Source organism: Erinaceus europaeus, chromosome 14 (assembly GCF_950295315.1).
Source record: "Erinaceus europaeus chromosome 14, mEriEur2.1, whole genome shotgun sequence".
Taxonomy (NCBI): Eukaryota; Metazoa; Chordata; class Mammalia; order Eulipotyphla; family Erinaceidae; genus Erinaceus; species Erinaceus europaeus.
In genome coordinates, this window is record NC_080175.1 from 13,304,876 (window position 1) to 13,326,369 (window position 21,494).

General features: G+C 42.9%; 1 protein-coding gene across 24 annotated transcripts in view; it reads left to right on the forward strand.

Annotated features, from left to right (window-relative positions):
* The window catches only part of ABLIM1 (actin binding LIM protein 1), a 366,517-nt gene extending 345,431 nt beyond the window's left edge, over positions 1-21,086 (forward strand). For 9 of the 24 annotated variants that reach the window (XR_009544647.1, XR_009544643.1, XR_009544649.1 and 6 more), the window contains 8 exons: positions 1,063-1,110; positions 4,163-4,309; positions 6,397-6,488; positions 7,964-8,075; positions 10,582-10,646; positions 11,903-11,963; positions 13,946-14,916; positions 15,978-21,086. Coding sequence is in view for 1 of the 24 variants with exons in the window: in XM_060171227.1 (XP_060027210.1) it covers positions 1,063-1,110; positions 4,163-4,309; positions 6,397-6,488; positions 7,964-8,075; positions 10,582-10,646; positions 11,903-11,963; positions 12,718-12,725; positions 13,946-14,020; positions 14,836-14,916; positions 15,978-16,091 (803 nt within the window). In the remaining 23 variants the exon portion in view is untranslated. Of the gene's footprint in view, positions 1-1,062; positions 1,111-4,162; positions 4,310-6,396; positions 6,489-7,963; positions 8,076-10,581; positions 10,647-11,902; positions 11,964-12,717; positions 12,791-13,945; positions 14,917-15,977 lie in introns of all 24 variants that reach the window. The other 15 variants (XR_009544653.1, XR_009544659.1, XR_009544660.1 and 12 more) reach the window with 4 other exon arrangements.
* Positions 21,087-21,494: the final 408 nt, after the last annotated feature.

Here is a 21,494-nt window from a genome sequence, read left to right on the forward strand (position 1 = left end):
GTCATAATATAAATAATGATTTACCATGAAGAACTGGAAGAATCAGAACCCATCACTATCTTAGTGTTTAGAGTCAGCTCAATGTATAAGGGCAAGATGTCATGTTGCTTTTTTTTTTTTTCCATCAGAAGTACCTTGCCTTCTTTTAGCTACTGAAAGTGGTTTGATAAATGATTTCTTATGTTGATGATAGTTTCCATATTTGGAATCTGTAGTCATTTTTTTTCCCTTTTGGCATGCCAGACTTAATTAAGCAGAGGAATGTTCAGTGAGATTTATGCTACAAAGATTGGACTTCCTCTGTTTTAAAGTGTTGCCGAACCTTGAAAATCAACGTGCTACATTGGTGACATTTTTTTGAATCAAGAATGTCCCACCAAACTACAGTGCCAAAACAAACCCTTTAGAAGTAGCGTGATAACATAATCCAATGGGAGCCTATGCAGATGTGTGGGTAATAGGTGGCATCTCGTTTCTTTTACTTTTTTTTCTTTAATTTGACCTATATAGGTTAGAATTTTGTTGAACATACATGTCAGCACGTCAGGCGAGCCTTATGTTGTAGTGTTCTGTGTTATCTAAAAGAAATACTCTCAATTTTCCCCCATTGTTTTCCACCATTCCACTCATTAGTTGCAAAGCAAATTGAGCCACTGGCAGCTACTGGGAGCTCAATTTCTAGACAATAGCAATTTGGGGGGTTGCCTCCAAACTGGTTGTGTCTTCCTCCTCATGAGACCTCTACTGCTTGCATTCCTTCCCATTTTAATTCCATTTTTGCTCTAGTGCGTCTTTGAAATAAATGGCTCCTTGAGGGGGTTGCATCTCTTACTGTCATAAGATGTATTACAAAGGATTCCATATCACTTTGTCTGTAGCAATTCACTCATGTCTGTGAACTTCTCTTCCAATAACCTCAGTCTTTGTAATACGAAAGTTAACATCTGGGTGATTTTTTTGTTGTTGTTGTTGTTCAAGAGTCTTCTGTTTGGTGGCCGATCTGTTTATTCCATGGCTGAACTGGTTCCCATAATCACACACCTTTGCTTTTCATTTCCACAGATCAAGGAATCAACATTTACCGAAAACCACCCATCTACAAACAGCATGGTAAAACCCGCTTTTATCCTCTGCTTAGCTTTTAAGTAACAGTCAGCTGAACTGCTCTGTGCTGTCCTCTGAAAGTCTTCTCTGCTGCTGTCATTGGGAATCCAAGTGGAGGGCCTTTATGGTCTCCTGCAGAGCACCTGCCTAGGACTGGTTTTCCTGGCTGGGGCTCAGTAGGCTAATTAGGGTGCTTCTAGCCTGTAGGTGAGTCCCTCAAGTGCTGACTCACTCCACTCAGGAAAGGAGCAGTCCTGGCCACACAATGATGTGCCAGCACCCCGGACAGATCTTTCTTTTCCTTCTTTTGTCTCCCTCTTTTTTTTTCTTTTTTTTCTTTTTTCTTTTTTTTTTTTTGCCCTGCCATCAAATAATTTAACCAATCTTTCTAATAATTTTGATGAACCTGTTGCTAGTTTGGCCAATTCAAACTAATGAAAAAACGAATCTAATTAAAGCCACATCCACGTGGTTGTCCTGTTCTCCAGCTTCATACGGGCATGCAGACACCGGTCCCTGGAGTGACAGAGCAGGACACTCCTGGGACAGGTCCTAGCTCCGGTCTCACCTAACGGGTTACATGATGTCATAGATGAGTTCTGTCAGTCTAAAAGAACAGTGAGTTAGGCCAGCTTGTGTTTGAAACTCCTGCAAATGAAGGCTCACTTACATGGATTTATTTTTGTGTCTTCCTCCTTTCCTGAGAATATAAAGTGCTGAATCCCAGGAAATCACATGACTTTCTTGCCAGTCACTTTTGCTTCTGCCATTATAACCTGCCATCATCCATCATTGTGAATGGATAGGAAGTCAGAGCTGGTCTTCCGGTGGTCTCTGGAAATTATATACAGAAGTTGTGCCCAGAAATTAGAATCGAATGACCATTAGTGAGACCTTAAGGGCTAGGAAGACCTAAGCAACAAAATGGGAAATGCAGAAGGAGAAACTTTTAGGCCAGCATTCTAAAGGGAAAACCAATAAACGTATTGCAATGGTTTTAGAGCTATGTTTTATGTTCTTCATCTGTGTTGTTTTGTTTTTTTCTTTAAGGATATACACAGTGTGCTTGCTTTTTAAGTTTGTTAACGTTGTTTTTGTTTGTTTTTTATGGTTTAATGTCTTCTCACCCACTCATTAACATGTGAATGTTTACTGACTCCACCAATTCTAATGCGTAAGTACTGTTGGAAGTCATGCTTTTTTTTCCCCTTGATTTAGATTTTTGAGAATTTAAGTTATCTTTTTAAAGAATTTTAACACTAAAGTCTCCAGACCCTGCCTCTCGAAATAAAAGTATTCATACCATTTAAAAGATGGGATAAGATTACTTTATTTATTCTGAAGGGATGAATTGGCTTCTCCTGAAGTTGACTTTTGACTCAGCTTTCTTCCAGCCTGTTGTCATTAAGAGTAGCACAAAAAAGAACCATGTGTCCCAGTGGGCATACTATAAAATGCTGTTCCTATGATACAAATAGATGTTGTTGTTGTTGTTGTTGTTGTTTTTAATCAAAAACTGGTGTTTGCGGCTAGATTCATTTGGAAAATGCTAGGCTTTTAAGAAGTCACATAACACACACACACACTCACAGTTCAGAGCTTATCAGTCTTTAAAGTGCTCACACATATTTTCCTCCTTTAAAAGAGAATATGCAGTGTTTTCCAAGCTGGATTTATTATTATTTATATCACTGTCATTTATTATTCCTAGGCAACCTTGGTCACATTGTATATGCAAACAGAACCAGAAGGTCACTAAAAGGGTGGGGAACTAGAATTGAAGTCTCAAAAGTGATTGTGAGATTTAGAACTATGTGAATGCTCCTGGGGGTGAGGTGGGAAGTTTAACTGCAAACATTATAAATAGAGTTTGAAATGTTTAGTAACATCTCAGACTATTATGCAAAATTATGCAGACTTGGGGGACTGATCACTTACCCCACATTGCCCTGGTTAGTCTCTGATTAAATACAGAGCTGTAAGCCAACTGATCCTCTGAGCAGAACCTTTAGGATCTCTGAGCTAATGCAGCTGCCCTTCTCTGGCTTTTGTTGTTCCAAAGCTGGATGGCTTACTTATATGTGCAGACCCTTGAACAAAAGGCAAAGCATTACCATGTAAATCCCTGCAAGCTGAAAGTGAACTTCCCTGTTTCCATTTCTCTGGAAGGACACCTCTGTACTATGTAAAGGTTAAAAGTACTGGACCAACACATTCGTGGCTAAGAAGCCACAGTGAGACAAAACCAGCCTGCCCTCTTTCGATTAATAGCCATAGTCAAATAACAACATCCTGTAGCTCTTTTAAGCTAGCTCTTTACTTTCAGAATTAGAAATTCAAATTTCTGTTCAGTCTAGAAGTGTATTGTTCAGTAGAGGCTCTGATGATGGAAATGTTCCATAACTCTGTTGACTGAGACCATAGTCATTCATAAGTTCTCAGACTGAGGACTTACAGTATGATTGATGTAACTAAAAGCTAATTTTTTAAAGACCCATTGTATTTATTTCTTATGAGATAGCATTGAGAGAGAGAGAGAGAGAGAGAGAGAGAGAACACACTACTGCAGCAGGAATCAAATTGGGAGCATCAGGAATGCAAGCCCTACACTGTACGAGCTGAGATATAAATAGATAAAACTTTTTGGTTTTTACTAGGCATTGCTCAGCTCTGGATATGGGTTGTTCCAGGAATCAACCCTGTGACCTCTTGAATACAAGTCCTGTGTGCTAACACTGCACAACCTCCCCAACCCTGATCTTGTTAATTTTTGTGTTTGTTTTGCTTCACTTCATTAATTCAAATTTGCCCAATCATATGCCACTAGTCTGGAGCAGCAATAATACTAGGAAAGGGGTTTCCAGATGCAGAAGGAATGTGTAATAGAACTTTTGCTTCTGACGCAAAGACAGAAAAATCAGCTGAGTTGGCACTGGGTAATGTGTGACCAGGCAATGGGTAGCGGTGACACGCAGAACTTTTCTGGGAGTTGAAACTGTATAAGTCTTGCCCCCAGCCTTGGAGTTTGAGAGCTAAGCTCCCCCTGATTCCCACCTAGATGCAGCTGCCTTGGCAGCCCAGAGCAAATCTTCCGAAGACATCATCAAGTTTTCCAAGTTCCCAGCAGCCCAGGCTCCAGACCCCAGCGAGATACCAAAGATTGAGACGGACCACTGGCCTGGTCCCCCCTCACTTGCCGCCGTAGGTATGCAACTATGGCAGCCCAGCCAAGCAGGCAGACTGCCAGGAGATATCAAAATGCAGTGGGAATATAAGAGAAGCTAGGGCTTTGTATACTATAAAGGCTCTTCAAGAAAGTTCCACCTGCTAGCGAAAAGAACTAACATTTTGATTTGTGCAGAATGACTCAAAAGTTAGAAAGTCCCAGTCACCAGGGCCTTGCTCTAACCCAAGCCACTGAGCTGAAGAATTGGCTCAGACTCATGATTTACATGGTCTCTTGGAGTTAAGACTGCAAACTTAGTAACTTGAACAAAGTTGAATCAGAGCCCTTTGCCAAGAGCATTGTTCTAGGGTAGTGCTGGTTAAAGTCTAGTGACTAAAGTTACCAAGTGTCAGTAGAAGCTTGACTTCTTGCAGTAAGATTTGCCTTAGACTACTTCTCGGATGCTATTGCAATTCTCTTAACCAGGCTTAACACCTGAAGCACCTTCACTTTTCTCACAAGGTCCTGTCTTTCATTTACTAAGAAGGGCCATTGCAGAGTAATAGATTTTTCTGAATTATTACTCGGGCAACATTTTACATCTCTCATTTCTGTGAATTCTGTGCTAAAATGTCACATTTGGGCTGTTTCATTCTTTGCTTTGAACCACAAATTTGTGTTTTATAACTGTGTCTGTGTCTTCACTGTTGTCAGTGGTGAAATCACTTGGCCTAAAAGGTGGTATTAGCAAACCCAAATGCTAATACTGACAAGTTAGCCAGCCAGCTCTGCAGTAGTGACTACTACCTGTGGACAACCTAAAAGGCCTTCAGTTTCCCCAGATTTTTTTAATGTTCTTTACTGGGCTATGTTTGCTCTGAAGTGACTTTTGAAGCAGTTTATAGCTAAACAATTAGCTGAAAGGAAATAACCTCCTCTCTTCAGTACTTATAAGTCTTCTGTACATGAAGTTGACTGAGGTTTTTCTAATTCTCATAAATTTGAATCTACTCTTCATGAGTGTAGGCTAGAGAGAGAATGTCACACTATTTTCTTGGGTGTTTTTGTTGTTGTTGTTGTTGTTGTTGTTTTGTTTTGTTTTGTTTTTGAGAAATCAAGAGCCAACCCTTGAAGTCCCTAGTTCAGTCATGTCCCATAGCAGGAAACATTATATCTGCTAAGCTTTTGGAGGAGAGAGAGCGTTAACATTTTGTTGTTGCTGTTGAAACTCTCTCCACTTAAATAGTCCAAAGCCCTATTGGCCTACTGGATTACAAAATGAAAAAAAGATAGGGCCTACTATTTAGTCAAAATAAGAAAAGCTGAGACTGTTAAAGTTTGTTTTGATTAGATTAGCGAGCTTCCCTGTTTGTTCCCACAGCCAGATGAATCCAAGAAATTTAGGGGAAACAATGACTATCTTAATTTCCAATCATTTCAATTCTTCCTTTCTACCCCTTGTCTCCTCTATTGAAGAATCTTTAAAAAATAGACATGACTTGCCTTATTGAACCAAAAGTCAGTGAACTGTTAACTGAATTAACGTTGGTTTTAAGGACCATTTTCCAAAGTATTGAGAAAATGGAAGCATTGGCCTCCTATCCCTTAAAAGAAAACAAACAAGCAAAAACATACTTGTTGTTGAATAATTAAGAGGAGAAGAAAGGGAGATAACATGACAAGTTTAAATATTCAGACAAAAAGAAAATTAAATATTTTAAGACTTGTTTAATGGTATATACATGAATTTGAATTCTTCTGAAAAATTGCCCTCAGGAACATCAACATAGTAACTGCTGATGCTCTTCTCACCTGCACCAGAGAGCTCTGAGCAGTGGCATCATTTATACCCAGTTGTGATGGTGCATATCAGTTGTTGGGAGAAAAGAAGTCATCGCCCCCTATATTACACATTAAATTAACCGGTCAAACAGACCTGTTATCCCCAGAAACCGACCAGTAGCAATGAATTAGTGGTAGACTCTTTGTTCCCTGGTGTCTTTTCCTCATGTTAAAAATCACTTCTGACTTTGCCAGTCTGACCAGTTGAGCACAGGTGCAGTAGTTCCTTAAGATCCCCTTGCCATTGGGGCTAATGTGAGAAGTTGTCTTTGCTGTGGAATTAGGAGCTGACATGAGGCGCAGATCTAGTGGCAGAGAGGAAGATGAGGAGGAACTTCTGAGACGCCGCCAACTTCAAGAAGAGCAATTAATGAAGGTTTGTCCTTAAACTACTTTGCTGCAGTCCTCAATTCAGCTCCATGCAATCTGTATTGTTGGAATGAGCGTTATGGGCAAGCCACCATGATGTCCAGGAGGTGACCCCAGTCCTTAAGCGATTGTAATCTGGCAGGCAGGATGGGCATCTGGTGGTAACCAGAGCAAGACAGCACTTAGTGGGTTCTGGCATAGATGACTAGGAGACCAGAATGCTATGGACCATAGGCTTTTGTAAGAAGGATAACAAGACTGTGAGCTGGGTGTGGGTAAGATGCAGGTGTTGCAAGGATGCTGAAGAACCAGGTAGGGGTAAAGTGTACATCAAGGTGAGAACACCTTCATCCAGAACATCCAGGCTCAACTAAGCAAATTCTCTTGGGGTTGAATATTTCTCTAAGTCTTTCCTCAAGGCACACAGAGACTCATGTAGCTAAATCAGGAGAAGGGGTAAGATAGACAGCCATCAAGAAACCCTCATTATAGCCTTCCAACTTTAGCATGGGACCTCTGGATCAGCCTATAAAACAGAAAGGATAGTTGGTTAGACTTGGGGAGAGAGAGCTGGAATGTTATGAGCTCTCCTACCGATAAGAGATAGATGAATCCCTTCATATATTTTCCAAGGATGCTTCATCATATAAGAAATGCATATGGGGAGCCGGGCGGTAGCATAGCGGGTTAAGCGCACATGGCGCCAAGTGCAAGGACTGGCATAAGGATCCCAGTTCGAGCCCCTGGCTCCCCACCTGCAGGGGTTCGTTTCATAGGCAGTAAAGCAGGTCTGCAGGTGTCTCTCTGTCTCTCCCCCTCTCTGTCTTCCCCTCCTCTCTCCATTTCTCTCTGTCCTATCCAACAGCGATGATAACAATAATAACTACAATAAAACAAGGGCAACAAAAGGGAATAAAGAAATATTTAAAAAAAAAGAAATGCATATGATTCTAGTTATACCAAGGGGATGGAAACATTTGAATTTGTAGTATGAACCCATTTTGTATCATATCTGTATCCAAAAATAACGGATGGGTAGAAAGCAACATGTAAAAAGAAAAATGGTTGTTCTTTCCAAGTGGATTATCAGTTAATCTTCTAGTATTTCTAATATGCACATATATAAAACTTTTATAATGTTTCTCCTTTATTTTAAAGTAATAGTATGTTTTTTAAAGGATAGTACTCCCCTTTCCACACCAGAAATTGGCATATGCATGTGTCTCACTTGTTGGCCCTTTACAGGAGGGCATGGGGAAGCGAGCATTCTTCTGACCTGGAGCCTCCTTAGGGAAATGAGCTTTGGCTGAGTGTTCTGAAGCCCAAACCTTGTTCAATCCCAGAGGACCACCAGACTCTGGAGAACATACAGTCATATCCTCCAGAACCAGAAACCTCTTGCAGAACCATCTAAATAGAATAATGCAGTTTCCTAAAAGTAACTTCAGACTTCACTTTCGTTTTTCTTTTCTCTGTGAATAGCTCAACTCTGGCCTGGGGCAGTTGATACTGAAAGAAGAGATGGAGAAAGAGAAGGAGAGCCGGGAGAGGTCAGCCCTGTCAGCCAGTCGCTGTGATTCTCCCATCAACTCAGGTGAGCCTTCCCTGAGGTGAAAAGTAACCTGCTGCCTGAGAGTAGCCTGGTCTACTCAGGAAAGGCAGGACCACTCCTGGTGGAACCTGCAGAGCATTGCACAGAAAAGGAAGTAAGGAATCTCAACTTCCTGTCAACCTAGTAATCTTGTAAGCATCGCCTAGTTCTTCCTTAAATGTGTTTTCCCGTTGCTAAAAAATTGGTAACCTTGTGATTGTTTTTTTTCCCCTTGGAGGTTCTCAAAGTCAATGAGGGTTCAGTTCTCTTCTAGAATATTCATCTAGAAGTAACAGAAGGAAGTCCTTATAGAAAACAGGATCTGTTTTGTTTTCTTCTTTTTTTTTTTTCATTCATAGTAGAGAGTGTGAACATCAGTGTCCAAGCTTTGTAATTGTCAATATAGTCAATACCAGAGTTGAAGACTAGCACTGATATTTTTGAAGATTATATGTATATATATGAGCTGAAATAATGCAGAAGTTCATTTTCCCCTGCTCATATTTGTAATAAACCAATTCTTAACTCAGAAATTCCTCCTGTCATGTTCTGAAATAGTACATAATTTTGTTTCCTGGGGGTTTATTTTTAAATGTGCTTGGTGTTTATTATATGCAAGAACCTCTTCTCAATATTATTTCATTTGATATTCATAACATGCCAGTGAAAGTAGATGATATTATTACTACTCCCAGTTTGTATATCAGGAAGTAGGTATAGGAAGTTTAAGTGATTTCCCCTATGCCTAATTGCTTGTAACTAGTAAAACTAGGGTTTTGAAGTTCAAGTCTTACAGTCCCTGACTCCTCACTTTATTTATTTTTTTTGATGGCTCCAATGCACACATGCAATCCTGCCACTCCCACCCGGGCCTACCCTTTCTCCTTTCCTTCCTTCCTTCCTTCCTTCCTTCCTTCCTTCCTTCCTTCCTTCCTCCCTTCTTTCCTTCCTTCCTTTCTCCCTTTCTCTCTTTTAATAATTTCAGATACAGAGGGAGCTCAGTAGGTTAAGTGCATATGGCATGAAGCACAAGGACCAGAGTAAGGATCCCGATTCGAGCCCCTGGCTCCCTCACCTGCAGGGAAGTTGCTTCACAGGCAGTGAAGCAGGTCTGCAAGTGTCTGTCTTTCTCTCCCCCCTCTGTCTTCCCCTCCTCTCTATTTCTCTCTATCCTATCCAACAACAATGACATCAGTAACAATGATAATAAGTACCACAACAATGGTAAAAACAACCAGGGTAATGAAAGGGAAAAAATTGCCTCCAGGAGCAGTTGATTCATGGTGCAGGCACTGAGCCCTGGCAATAACCCTGGAGGCAAAATAATAATAATAATAATTTCAGATATAATGCCGGTAAGATAGCTTAATGGATAGTGCACCTGCTTTGTCATGCACAGAACCTGGGTCTGAACTCAGCCCCCTCTGCAGTAGAGGAAATTTTGGTGCTATGTTATCTATCTCTCTGTCTCTGTCTGTATCTGAAAAAGTCAACTTGGAACAGTGAAGCCCCAGCAAAGACAAAATAAAGAAAAAATTTCGGGTATAGAGAAAGTCAAAGAAAGGGAGAGTTGACCACAGCACAGCTTCACCAGCCTCATTGCCTCCCCCAATGTTGGGATGTTCCCTTCAGAATCCAAACTCTTAACTCAAACGCCCTGTTATCTTTCGCAGAAGCCTCACTGGCATGGATCTTCCAGTTGGGTGGTTTGATCATTTTTAGAATCCCTTCTAATTCCATAATTCTATTCCATGAGAACATATAGTGTTAAGTCTACATGGGTCAAGTTAGACCAAAGACACAGAACTGCTAATCACACAGCCCAAATTCAAGTCCAAGTGTGTTCTTCCACCATCAGTCTGTGAAGCGGTGATGTTGTTGCTGAACAGTCCAGTCCGTATTAGGTTTCCCAGGAGTCCAAATGTAACCAGCCATTAGATCTTGATCAGTTTACATGATCGACTTCTAAGTCAGAAACCACCGTTGCTTCAACTGGGACCTAGGCTTCTGCATTCACACAGCTGGGGGTTCAAGTCATTGCTCAACTACTTATAAGCTAGATGCCCTTGGGGGGTGCATGTGTGTGTGTGTGGGGGGCTTCACCTCTCTTAGCCTTTCTTTCTTATCCTATAGAATGGATAAGAATATAGAAAGGATAACAGCAGTGTTTGGGGAGAGGGTTGTATTGAATTGTCAAAGAGATGATGCTTTCAAGCACTTCAATACATGGCAGGATTCTGAGAGCACCAGTGGCTTCAGATCCCAGGTAACTCTCTTAACTTTCTCCTTGCCCTTCACAGTAATAGCTCTGAGACCTACTCCCTGTGTCTCCCCCCATCTGGTGTCACTCTGTGAACATTTGAGCCAATATTATTTGGACTGTCTTTTTCTAAATCTTCTCTATTATGTAAGGCCCAAGGTATGTGGCCCCAATTTCACTAAAGAAGTGGACTTCTGGTTTCCTAATATTTGCTTTTGATTTTTTTTTTGTTTTGTTTTTCTCCTTTAGCTTCACATATGTTATCATCTAAGACTGCATCTCTCCCAGGCTATGGAAAAAATGGGCTTCACCGGGTAAGATTTCTTGATTGTTTCTGCAGTCAGTCACTCTGCCATCCTGGTCTGATTATCTGATTACATTGGACAGTATGATTTCCATGTTAGGAATCGTGAAAATTATACTCCTTGATCTTCTAGCAAATTGTTTTGAATTACAGACAAGATAACCTATTTCCATACAAAGAGAAATTGGCTTGCAATAAAAGAATATCCTGGGAGTCGGGCAGCAGTGCGACGGGTTAAACGCATGTGGCACAAAGCGTAAGGACCAGCATAAGGATCCCGGTTCAAGCCCTCAGCTCCCCACCTGCGGGGGCGTCACTTCACAGGCAGTGAAGCAGGTCTGCAGGTGTCTATCTTTCTCTCCCCCTGTCTTCCCCTCCTCTCTCCATTTCTCTCTGTCCTGTCTAACAACAACGACAGCAATAACAACAACAATAATAACTAGAAAAAACAAGGGCAACAAAAGGGAAAATAAACAAATTTAAAAAAAAAGAATACCCTGTATAGATAGCTTATGGGAAGAATAGCTTCTGTGATTATGTGGTACCTCTTTCTGCAGTCAAATAAAACACAATTACTTGAGCCATTCTCTCCTGTAAAATGATAGAAGAACACTTCTTAAATCTGTCTTCCTTATAAAACACAGAGCAGGTGAAATTTTATAACTGTTTAGAGAAATGTCATTATACTTAAACTTACTGAGGGCCTTCAAAAGACAGAAATTTCACAGTAGTAGAAGAAACAGGAAAGAAAACCAGTGGGACCAGGATGTTCAACTTGAGAAAACTTCTCTGCATCTTGTAAATCCTTCCTTCCTTCCTTCCTTCCTTCCTTCCTTCCTTCCTTCCTTCCTTCCTTCCTTCCTTCTTTCTTTCTTTCTTTCCTCCAGGGTTATTGTTGGAACTTGGTGCCTGCACTATGAATCCACTGCTCCTGGAGGCTATTTTTTTCCCCTTTTGTTGCCCTTATTATTATTGCTGTCATTGTTGCTGGATAGGATAGAGAGAAGAGGGGAAAACAGAGGAGGAAAGATAGACACCTACAGACCTGCTTCACCGCTAGTGAGGTGACCCCCCCCCCCGCAGTTGGGGAGCCAGGGTCTCAAACTGGGATCCCTAAGTCTGTCCTAACACTTTGCACCATGTGCACTTAACCCTCTGCACTACCACTTGACCACCCCCCTTCTTCATTTCTGTGTGATTCCCAGATGATCTTGCTAAGATTGGTCCATTTTCTAATTATAATTAATTGTGTTTTCCTCATTTCAGCCCATTTCCACAGACTTTGCCCAGTACAACAGCTATGGGGACGTCAGTGGGGCCGTACAAGGTGAGGCTCTTAAAGCTGTGTGGTGACCCTCTGGGGTTATGATTTAGGAGAGACTATACTACCGTGTGTTGACTACGTTCATGCTGTGTTTTGTCCTAAAGTAAGATCACAGCTGTCCTTGTGTGCTGATAGAGTACTTATCAGAATTTCAGAGACTCTCTAATAAGGTGAAACCATGAAAAGTGTTTCTCAAAACAAATTCAACCACCAGGGCCATGTCCCAGCAGGTAGAGCACAGGTCTTGCAAACCTGAGACCTGGAGTTCAATCCTCAGTTCCACATATGCCAGAGTTCTGCTCTGCTCTCACTTACAAAAATAAATAAATACATCTTTTCCTTTCAAAAAGAATGAATTCATGTCCTCTTGTGTGTTGAGAAGTTGTTTAGATGCTGGAAGTACAATGATGAGTATGACATTGTTCCTACCCTCGAAATGTACATGACTGAGAAAGAGAAAGAGAGAGAGAATAAAAGACAGAGAAGGCTGGAGAAGCTCTGTGTGGCCAATCCCATGATGGAGGTGAAGCTTGCACTTTAGAAAAGACTGTTTTAACTGATAACTAAACTAGAATGGGCATTTCCAGGCTTCTGGAAGACAGACAGATGGGACAACGCGGACAGAAACCAAGAGTCAGATGAGAACAGGGTTGGTTTGGGAACGTTAGGGAAATTGCAACAGAACACAGTCTTGATTAATGTACTTTCCATGGGCTCTCCCTGATGATATTTTTCCTTTCTTTTCTTTCCTTTCCAGACTACCAGGTATGGACCAGAGTCTGTTTCAAGTTGGTTGCATCAGCAGAGCTGCTGTTCTTTTCATTCCAGATGTGTGTTGCCCAGAACAGAGTTTCTGTTGAGAATGTTTATTTTGACTGATCTGATCACTAGTCCTTAGCAGTGAGGAGCTGGGAGGAACAGACCTGGTTGGTGCCCAAGTCAAACTGCCTCTCCAAGGGATGGGGACATAGCCTAACCCAGGGCAGGTGTCAGTTGTCTTTTCTTTCTTTCTTTTATTTTTTAATTATCTTATTGATTGATTGATTGATTGATTGATTGATTGATTGTTTTTGGAGGAGACTACTTGGTAGGGTAGAAGTGAACCAAGTACTGCCGGACTTGTTTACCTTCTGCCTTTAGCCAGAACCACTGAGTACTTGGTGGTCCTTTACTTGGTCCCAGATTAGAAACAAGCAAACAAAAACAGAAAGTTCCTGTGCTGGTGATTAGAAGAAAGCTCCTCTACCATGCATTTACCACCCCCCTACAACTTAAAACCTATAAACTTATGATGGAGGGCAAAATGCAAAGAGATCTATAATCACGGGGATCAGGTGGGAGTCCAGCAGGTTAGGCACACGTGGCGCAAAGCGCAAGGACTGAAGTAAGGATTCCAGTTCGAGCCCCTGGCTCCCCCACCTGCAGGTGAGTCACTTCACAGGCAGTGAAGCAGGTCTGCAGGTGTCTGTCTTTCTCTCCCCCTCTGTCTGCCCCTCCCCCCGATTTCTCTCTGTCCTGTCCAACAACAACAACATCAATAACAATAACAATAATAACCACAACAATGATAAAACAACAAGGACAACAAAGGGAAAAAATAGCCTCCAGGAGTAGTGGACTTGCAGTGCAGGCACTGAGCCCCAGCAATAAACCTGGAGGCAAAAAATTTTTTTAATTTTTTAATTAAAAAAAAATCATAATCAGAATAAGACACAGCAACCAGAGACTTGGCAGTTTGTCCGGCATGCCATATAATTTGTTGCCAGGAGCCTAAGTCCAGGGACCAGCCAGAAAGCTATCAAAGTCAAAGTCTTTTCCCCAACCCAGTCTCCCTGCTCTTAGTCAGCAAAGATCTCAACTAGAGAAACCAGTGTCATTAAAATGATGCATCTGTAAAAAAGGTAGTAAGTGTTAGAGATCCGAGCAGGGATGTTTCATTCTCTGTCCTGCTCTGTGCTCCTCCTTGAGCTTCCTTCCTGTTTCAGACCCTCCAGGATGGCCACTTGCCTGGAATGAGAATGGACCGAGGAGTGTCGATGCCCAACATGTTGGAACCAAAGGCAAGTGCGCTTCTTCTCTTTCCTACTATATAGGGACAGCAGAGACACAGCCCTAGAAAGATGTAGCATTCTATCTTTTTTTTCTATGCTCAGACTATTGAGTTCCCCTTGACTCTAGGCTGGTCCACTCGGCAGTCCTTGTTGCTACACCACTGATTGTGTCACATCAGGACAGCAGGTTTGAGTTGTTTCTAGGGTGTTCACACCCAAGTCCCAGCGCATCTCTCCTGTGACCTTGACTTCACTCAGTCCCTGCCTTGCACACTGGAACATGGCCTGTGCTGAGTAGCAGCTACAGAGCACATAGAGCGACAAGACCTCCCAGCTTATCCAGAAGTTTCCAGTCCCAAAGTCTTGCATCCTGGGCAAACCAGGATAGCCCGGTCACTCATTCCAAAGCCACCGATAGCTCCAGAGATGTCCAAGGGCTGTGCTCCCCTGTGACCCTAACTGGGGCTTACTTCAGCACCTCATATCCCATAGCAGTGCTGCTGACCTGGCTTGCTCCATGAATTTCTGAGCCAGCCATGGAACAAGATTGTTGAGCCCTACACTAAGGCATTCTGCCATGTGCATGTATCTGTAACTTCACTTCTCTTCTAATTTTCACCTTCATTCCCACTGTAGAGTGAGCAAGGTGCAGCAGGAGGCCTTGGGAGGCATGTGGGAATGTGTAAGAACTTGTCACCTGACGCTAGAAACTGGAGGAAGGAGTGCTCGTCTTTCGTTGCTAATGTCCACTGTGGGAGTGCTAGATCCTGCAGGTTAACTAAATGAACAGTCGTGTTTGAACTTTGTTTTCCTTTCCTTCTCAGATATTTCCATATGAAATGCTCATGGTGACCAACAGAGGGCGCAACAAAATCCTAAGAGATGTGGACAGAACTAGACTGGAGGTAAAAATAAATAAATAAATAAATAAATAAATAAATAAATAAGAGAAAAAGAAAAAAAAACAATCTCTATAGACAGTACAATTCCTGTGTATTGTCCCCAGCTCTCCTCTCATAAGTGGTTCAAAGTCTTATTGTAGGTTGAGCTAAGAGATAACTGAAGAAAACTCCAAAATTGTGCTTTAGATATAAAAGTGAATGGTAGAAATTCAGAACAACTCAGGAGACAGCGTGATTTTAGTGACTGTCATTGAAAATTTGAAGTATCCTTCATTGTGGCTGACTGTGTAGGTTGGGAGTCTTCTTCCCTCTGGAGATATCCCAGCTCCCCATCCTTACTGGAGGCTGAGTTGAACTTCCTGGGGCAAGTTGAACTTTCTCTGGGCAAGTTGAAGGGTTATCTGGATACAAGTACCCAAGATCATCTTAGATATGAATCACTGATCTTTTTAGTTTTCTTATCTGAATAATCTCTAGAAGCAAAAAAGTCTGGCTGTCAATTTCAGAAAGATTCAGTAGCCTTCCCAGACAGAAGGCAATACCCTTGCGTGTGAGGTCAGGCAGGCGTCTTTTCTAGATGAGGCAACAGATGGAAGGTCTCAGCAGACCAGGCATTCATCAGAAATCTCATTATTGAGTCAGGAGAAAACCCAGGCCTCTCTAAGCATCACTGTGGAAGTGTCCACCTGGCTGCAGTCCATTCTCCCTGCATCTTCCCAGCATCCGAAGGACCTGAAGTGAAATTAACTCCAGAATAACAAATCAACAGAATCCCTATGTCCCATTTTCATTCAGTGTTCCAATACAACTGAACTATCTTTAATATACATACAACAATTAGTAGTCCATCAGCCCATTTGCTTGGTGAGGTGGGTGGCCCACCCACCCCACCCTGTAAGGAACCTTCTGGTTCCCTGCATTTAGGAAGCGAACCTCAGAGGTCAACTTCCTTGCCAACATTCAGCCTTGCTCCTCAAAGCAGCCCTGTGTCAGCTAGAGACTGATTCCCATGGTCATGTGTGTAGCCATCCAGACTGACCAACTGCTCTTTCTTCCCATCACAGCGCCACTTAGCCCCTGAAGTTTTTCGGGAAATCTTTGGAATGTCCATACAGGAGTTTGACAAGTTACCTCTTTGGAGACGCAACGACATGAAGAAAAGAGCGAAACTCTTCTAAATACCGCACGTTGACAGCAATTAGAAAAGACTCACATTGGATGTTGTACTAAAGGCCCAAACTTGATTGGAGGACTTGCAGATTAGTACCTTGCAGCAGCAACAACAGGGAAAAAAAAATGGGTAGGAGGGAGGAATATGATTCAAACATTCATGAGCCAAATATTGGGCCAATCCATAGGCAACACTTGCCATGAAGCAAGGGGGTAGAGATTTCTGTGTTCCCATACTGGACAGTAGTGTTCATATGTCACCTTTTGACATCCCTTTATGTGCCCAACAGGAGCTGCTGCTTTTGTTTTCTATTCACTCTTGTCCACCCATAGTGTTGCCTGTCTGGTTAAAAGCCAGCAAGTGCCCTTAGGATGCCACATGGGAAGAAGCAGTCAGGATAGACCCAAGGCATGAAGTATTTATTGTGGATCACTGTGGCTAGGAAGCAAGAGTCCGAGGGCCCCATCCATGTGGCATAGTGGCCTTTTGCACACTCCTCTCCCTGCTCGCCTCACACAGCTCAGCCTGTGTCCTTGCAGAATGGAAGCCAGTGGGAAAACCTGGCAGCTCCATTTCAGAGCCCTGATCAGAACGCAGAATCATTTGTAACCTGTTCCTTGTTCTCCACTATTTGCTAGGACCTGGTTGGCAACTGCTTAACTTTTTTCCCATTATTTTTTGAAAGAGAAGGAAAAAGAATGGAAGGAAACCCTTTCAGTTCTGTGTCTGTTCCAGAGGGCTTGCTTGCTTCTTCCACCAAGGATAGGAGTTGTCTGTGTTCCTGTTTTGCAAAGAAAGGATAGAGGGAAATTGAACATTATCTTTGGGTTGGCCCAGTTGCATGCTCTTAGTTGATTTTTTTTTTCTTCCCAGGGGCTATAGCATTCTTAAGGAAAAGCTTCTCTAGCCTTCCAGTGGAAGCTCTTCCACCCACATCCTCTGCTGTCTGTCTGGCTTCCTCTGAGTCAGATCAAATCCACCCTAATTTTTGAAGGTCTTTTTACTAATAGGCAAAAGAAACGCATGGTTTTCTTTTTTAAATCTCTGCATCTCTAAGGTAGATTGCCTCCAGCTGATTTAACTTGGCCTGTTCAGCTTTCTTTCTTGCCTGGACCTATGAGAGAGAGAGGGAGAGGGAGAAAAGATATGAGAGAGGGGATTTGAGAGAGCACTGTGTGTTACCCAGGGAAGTTCTGTGAGTCTGCATTCACTTTTTCACTTTCTTTCTGATTGAGTGTCCCAGTGTGCTACAGTGTCCGCAGGACATCTGCACAGGGTGTGTGTGTGTGTGTGTGTGTGTGTGTGTGTGTGTGTGTGTGTGTGTGTGTGTCAGGGCGCAAAGGTAAACTGCACCCTACCTGGAAGGGTGTTGGTCCTTCGAAGCCACACACTCCTTAGTTGATGTAACTAATCAGTTAGCGTCAGATTGAAGAGCATAAACCAAGGATGGGGCTGGATGTGGACTCTCCACAACACTGGGTTCACGACAGAGCTGAGGAATCCACCCAGACACGCACGTGAGGCCACACAAAGAGTCTTGACAGCCTCTTGCTCAAATGGGACACGGGTGAGACAAGGACACCTCACACAGATTGCTTTGACATTCTGCTCTTGGGGCGTTAAGCATGATTATAAAGCCAAAGGAAAAAGCACATGAGCTCATCTGCTTTTGACCCTGACAACAGCTGAGTAATTCTTCACATCAACACCAAGTGTTAGGATGCAGGAGCGGCTTTTTACCTGGTGACAGACAGGTAGTGGTTTCTGCAGACACATATTCACCAGCAGTGTTTGGTGGTGCTACATTGCACATTGTGATGGCTTCACGGTCTTCTCCTGTGCTAGTTCAGAGGATTCTAAATTTGCCTGTTTTTTCAGAGATCGGATGCTTGAGAACTAGTCTCAAGAGTGTGTGTGTGTGTGTGTGTGTGTGTGTGTGTGTGTGTGTGTGTGTATGTACATGTGTGTACACACACATGTGCATGCCCTCAAGGAGACCAGCTACTCCTTGGGCCACAGTTGGCCTGTTGACTAGTCTCAAGAGTGTGTGTGTGTGTGTGTGTGTGTGTGTGTGTGTGTGTATGTTTGTTTGTGTGTGTGTGTACACGCACATGTGCATGCCCTCAAGGAGACCAGCTCCTCCTTGGGCCACAGTTGGCCTGTTGCTTGCAGTCTTGCCTGTTTTCATAATTTGCTTCTTGCTTCATTGACTGCTTCCACTACCCCATCATCTCTGAACAATCCTGGTATACTGGGTATGCTAGTCCTTGTTTCATCCTGTGAAAGGATAAAGAGTGGAGACTGTAGTCTGCTGTTTCCTGTCAGTCAATAGCAAGCATGGCCAGATGGGTCCCAGAGTATGGCTGGCAGAGAGGTTTTTGTTTTTTTTTTATGTTTATGGAGATAGTAAAGAGTCTTCACTGGTTCTTTCTGCTTAATGGAGTTATGACCCCCTGCATAAACAGATCAAGTATCAGTATAAGAAAACTTGCAGTGATAAATCTCCCACCAATGTATCTTTGCTGGCATCTTTTGAATTCAGTTCTGTATCCAACTTGGATTGGAGGGAGTATGAGCGGGTTTAAACTACACCCTGGAAGTGTGTTTCTGGAACATCTCAGGAGGCTAGCATTACGCATTGTACGTAGTCTCGGGAGGGGACGTGGAACCCACAGTACAGATGAGACACCTCAGCTCCACTCCTCAGCAAAAGGCGTCAGCTAAAAGGATGGATCATAGGGCTTCCCGGTTGTCTTAACTGCCAGCTCTAAGGTATGAGCTGCAACACCCTAGCCATTAGTCAAATTTGATTCAATATGGCTGCCCTCAACAAGGTCAGATCATAACCCAGGATATGAGGGTTCTCTACCTGAACCCCACCTTGCACTGAACATAAAAATCCCAGTTGATTAGCACAGCTGGCTAGTGGAGTTACTCCCTCCAGGAAATGAACTGTACACCTGACGGGCTTCCCTGGCACATATATACAAGGGCTACACTTTCTTGAGTGCTGGGCTTCCCTGTGATTCTCCAGGTGCTCTCAAATTATAGGACAAGAAAGAAGTCTCTATGACAATAGGAAAGTCAGCGCTTCCTTCAATTTCTTCCAGAAAAAGATATCAAGTTGTCATGTAGTCTTCCTGTGTGCTTTAAGATAAGACATAAAAAAGATAGGGAAACTTCCGCAGTCAGTTCTGAATCCATATCTGAGTTTAAGTTTAGTTCAGCCATGTTTGGGTGTGATTTCTTCACTAACTGAGGATAAACTGCCTATCCTCTGAAATCTCAAACAGAAAAACTTGAGTGGAACAGATAGTCAAGTGCAAAATGGTTTTGAATCCATCATGTTCTCTCTTCTCCCAGTTCTGTTGTTTCTAGCTGAGTTTCTCACCAAGGTGAGGCTGGAACAACTCTTTTTTTGACTCACATCTTCTGCTCTGTCAGTCAGCTCCACTTGGGACAATCTTGCTAGACATGTTTATAAAACTTTCACTTAAGGTCTTTACACTTCGAAGCAAACACCTTTTTTCTAAAGAATTGCTTCTCAGATCCACTCTAGAAACTATATTCGCCTGTGCAAGTTTTGAAAAACATAACCGCTTTTGACAAGCTCAGTCTTTCCAAAACTCCTTCATAACAAAGGAGGGGGTGAGTGTCCTCCACATGTCAAAAGCCCCAGTGCGCTCTGCTGCCTTGGGGGTCTCTCTGTCACTGTCATGAGAAGTAACAAAATAAAAATGAGCACCCTACCACCAACCCTTCTGTGTCCTTGAAAGTAAGCTCGTTTTGTCAAGACGTCTTCTGTACTTGTAGTCGCCATTTAATCTGTATCTCCGAGCTCAGCCTTGATTTTAACTAATTTTTAAAGTGGACTCTGTTGAATCACCAAATGTTTTTTCAATGTGCTCTTTAACACTCATTCATTTCTTGAAGAACTTTCTTCCCCCCCAAAAAAAAAAAAAAAAAATTCAGGGTTGAGATAGATGTTCAGTGACACCATTTTGAGTAATGATGTTCATTAAATCAAACCCCACCATGCCGTGATTAAAGAGAAGCTTTTACATTGATGTAAAAAAAAAAAAATCACTTTTTTCCATTGGCTGCCCAGGAAGGAGAGAGAGAGGTGATGGTGACTTGGAGGCTTTGCATATACATTTTTTATGTTTTTATCTGGGCAAGTGTAATGTCTGACAGGTTTATAAGAGGGAGGGGGTTGGTGGGGAAGGTGATCAGTTTCAGCTAAAAGGAACTTTCTAAAAGATGTATGTGTTTAAGGCGGAAATCAAACAACTCTACATTGGCAACTGGAAGTTTGTGTGATTGAGTGGCAATTATTGTCTTTAAATAAAAATTCCTGCCAAATATATCTCTTGCTAGAGTGAAGACCATATGGGTCCCGGGAAGGACACACCACCATCTGCACTTAAACATTCAAAAATGTGGAGAGCCCCTTGATGACTGTGTGTTTGCTCACGTTCGCGCGTGCGCACATGTGTTTCTGTACCCTATGGAAGAGACAAGGACTGTCCACTGAGTTGCTGCTCTTCGGGCGTTTATGTATTGGCCGGTCCAGTCAAATGTGTGTGGTTTCTGTGTGTGCACAATCCTGCGTCGGAACTCTCACAGTTCATTCTGGGCGGGTTTTCTGGAATTTTGTTCTCAGATGCTGGAAAGGGTACACTCTCCTTAATCTCCCTCCCCTCTTCTGCTCCCTTCAAAAGTAGGCAGGCAAATATTTGGAAGGATCGCTATTTAAAAGCTGTGTTGTGTGTGTGTCCCTCCCCACAGTGAGTGGGTGTCTGGCCTCATATGCCGCACCTGTGCATCCCCCCCATGTCTGGAGAGGTGGAGGAGGCCAGCTGGTAGCCCACGTTGCTGAGCTTGGCGATGCTCACCTGCTCCTGCTCCTGTTATGAACAGCACCCGCCACCCTGCCGCTGTGCTCTGCTCCATGTCACTTGTACCCACGACTTGGTGAATAAAATGTGTGCATTATTCCTAACTGCCTCCACACCGTGTTTCCTTTCTTATTCCCTTGCTCTTTCTCAGTTTGTCCCCAGGGAGGCAGCTCAGCAGATAAAGCACAGGACTTTCATCTGGGTTCCATCCCCCAGCACTCCCTCTGTGGGAGCGCCAAGAGCTCTTCTTGGATGATGGATGGGTTGGTGCTTTAGAATCTCTTCCTTCCTCTCTTGCTTTCCTCTCAGTTTACAAAATGAAAAGAATTAGGCCAGACAGGGCCAGGTATTGGAGCACCTGGTTGACTGAGACATGTTATGGTGCACAAGGACCTGGGTTCAAGCCTCCAATCCCCACCTGTGAGGGGACAAGCATCACAAGTGGTGAAGCAGTGCTGCGCTCTCCCTCCCGCCCGCCCCTCCTTCCTGTTTCCCTCACTGTTTATCTCTCC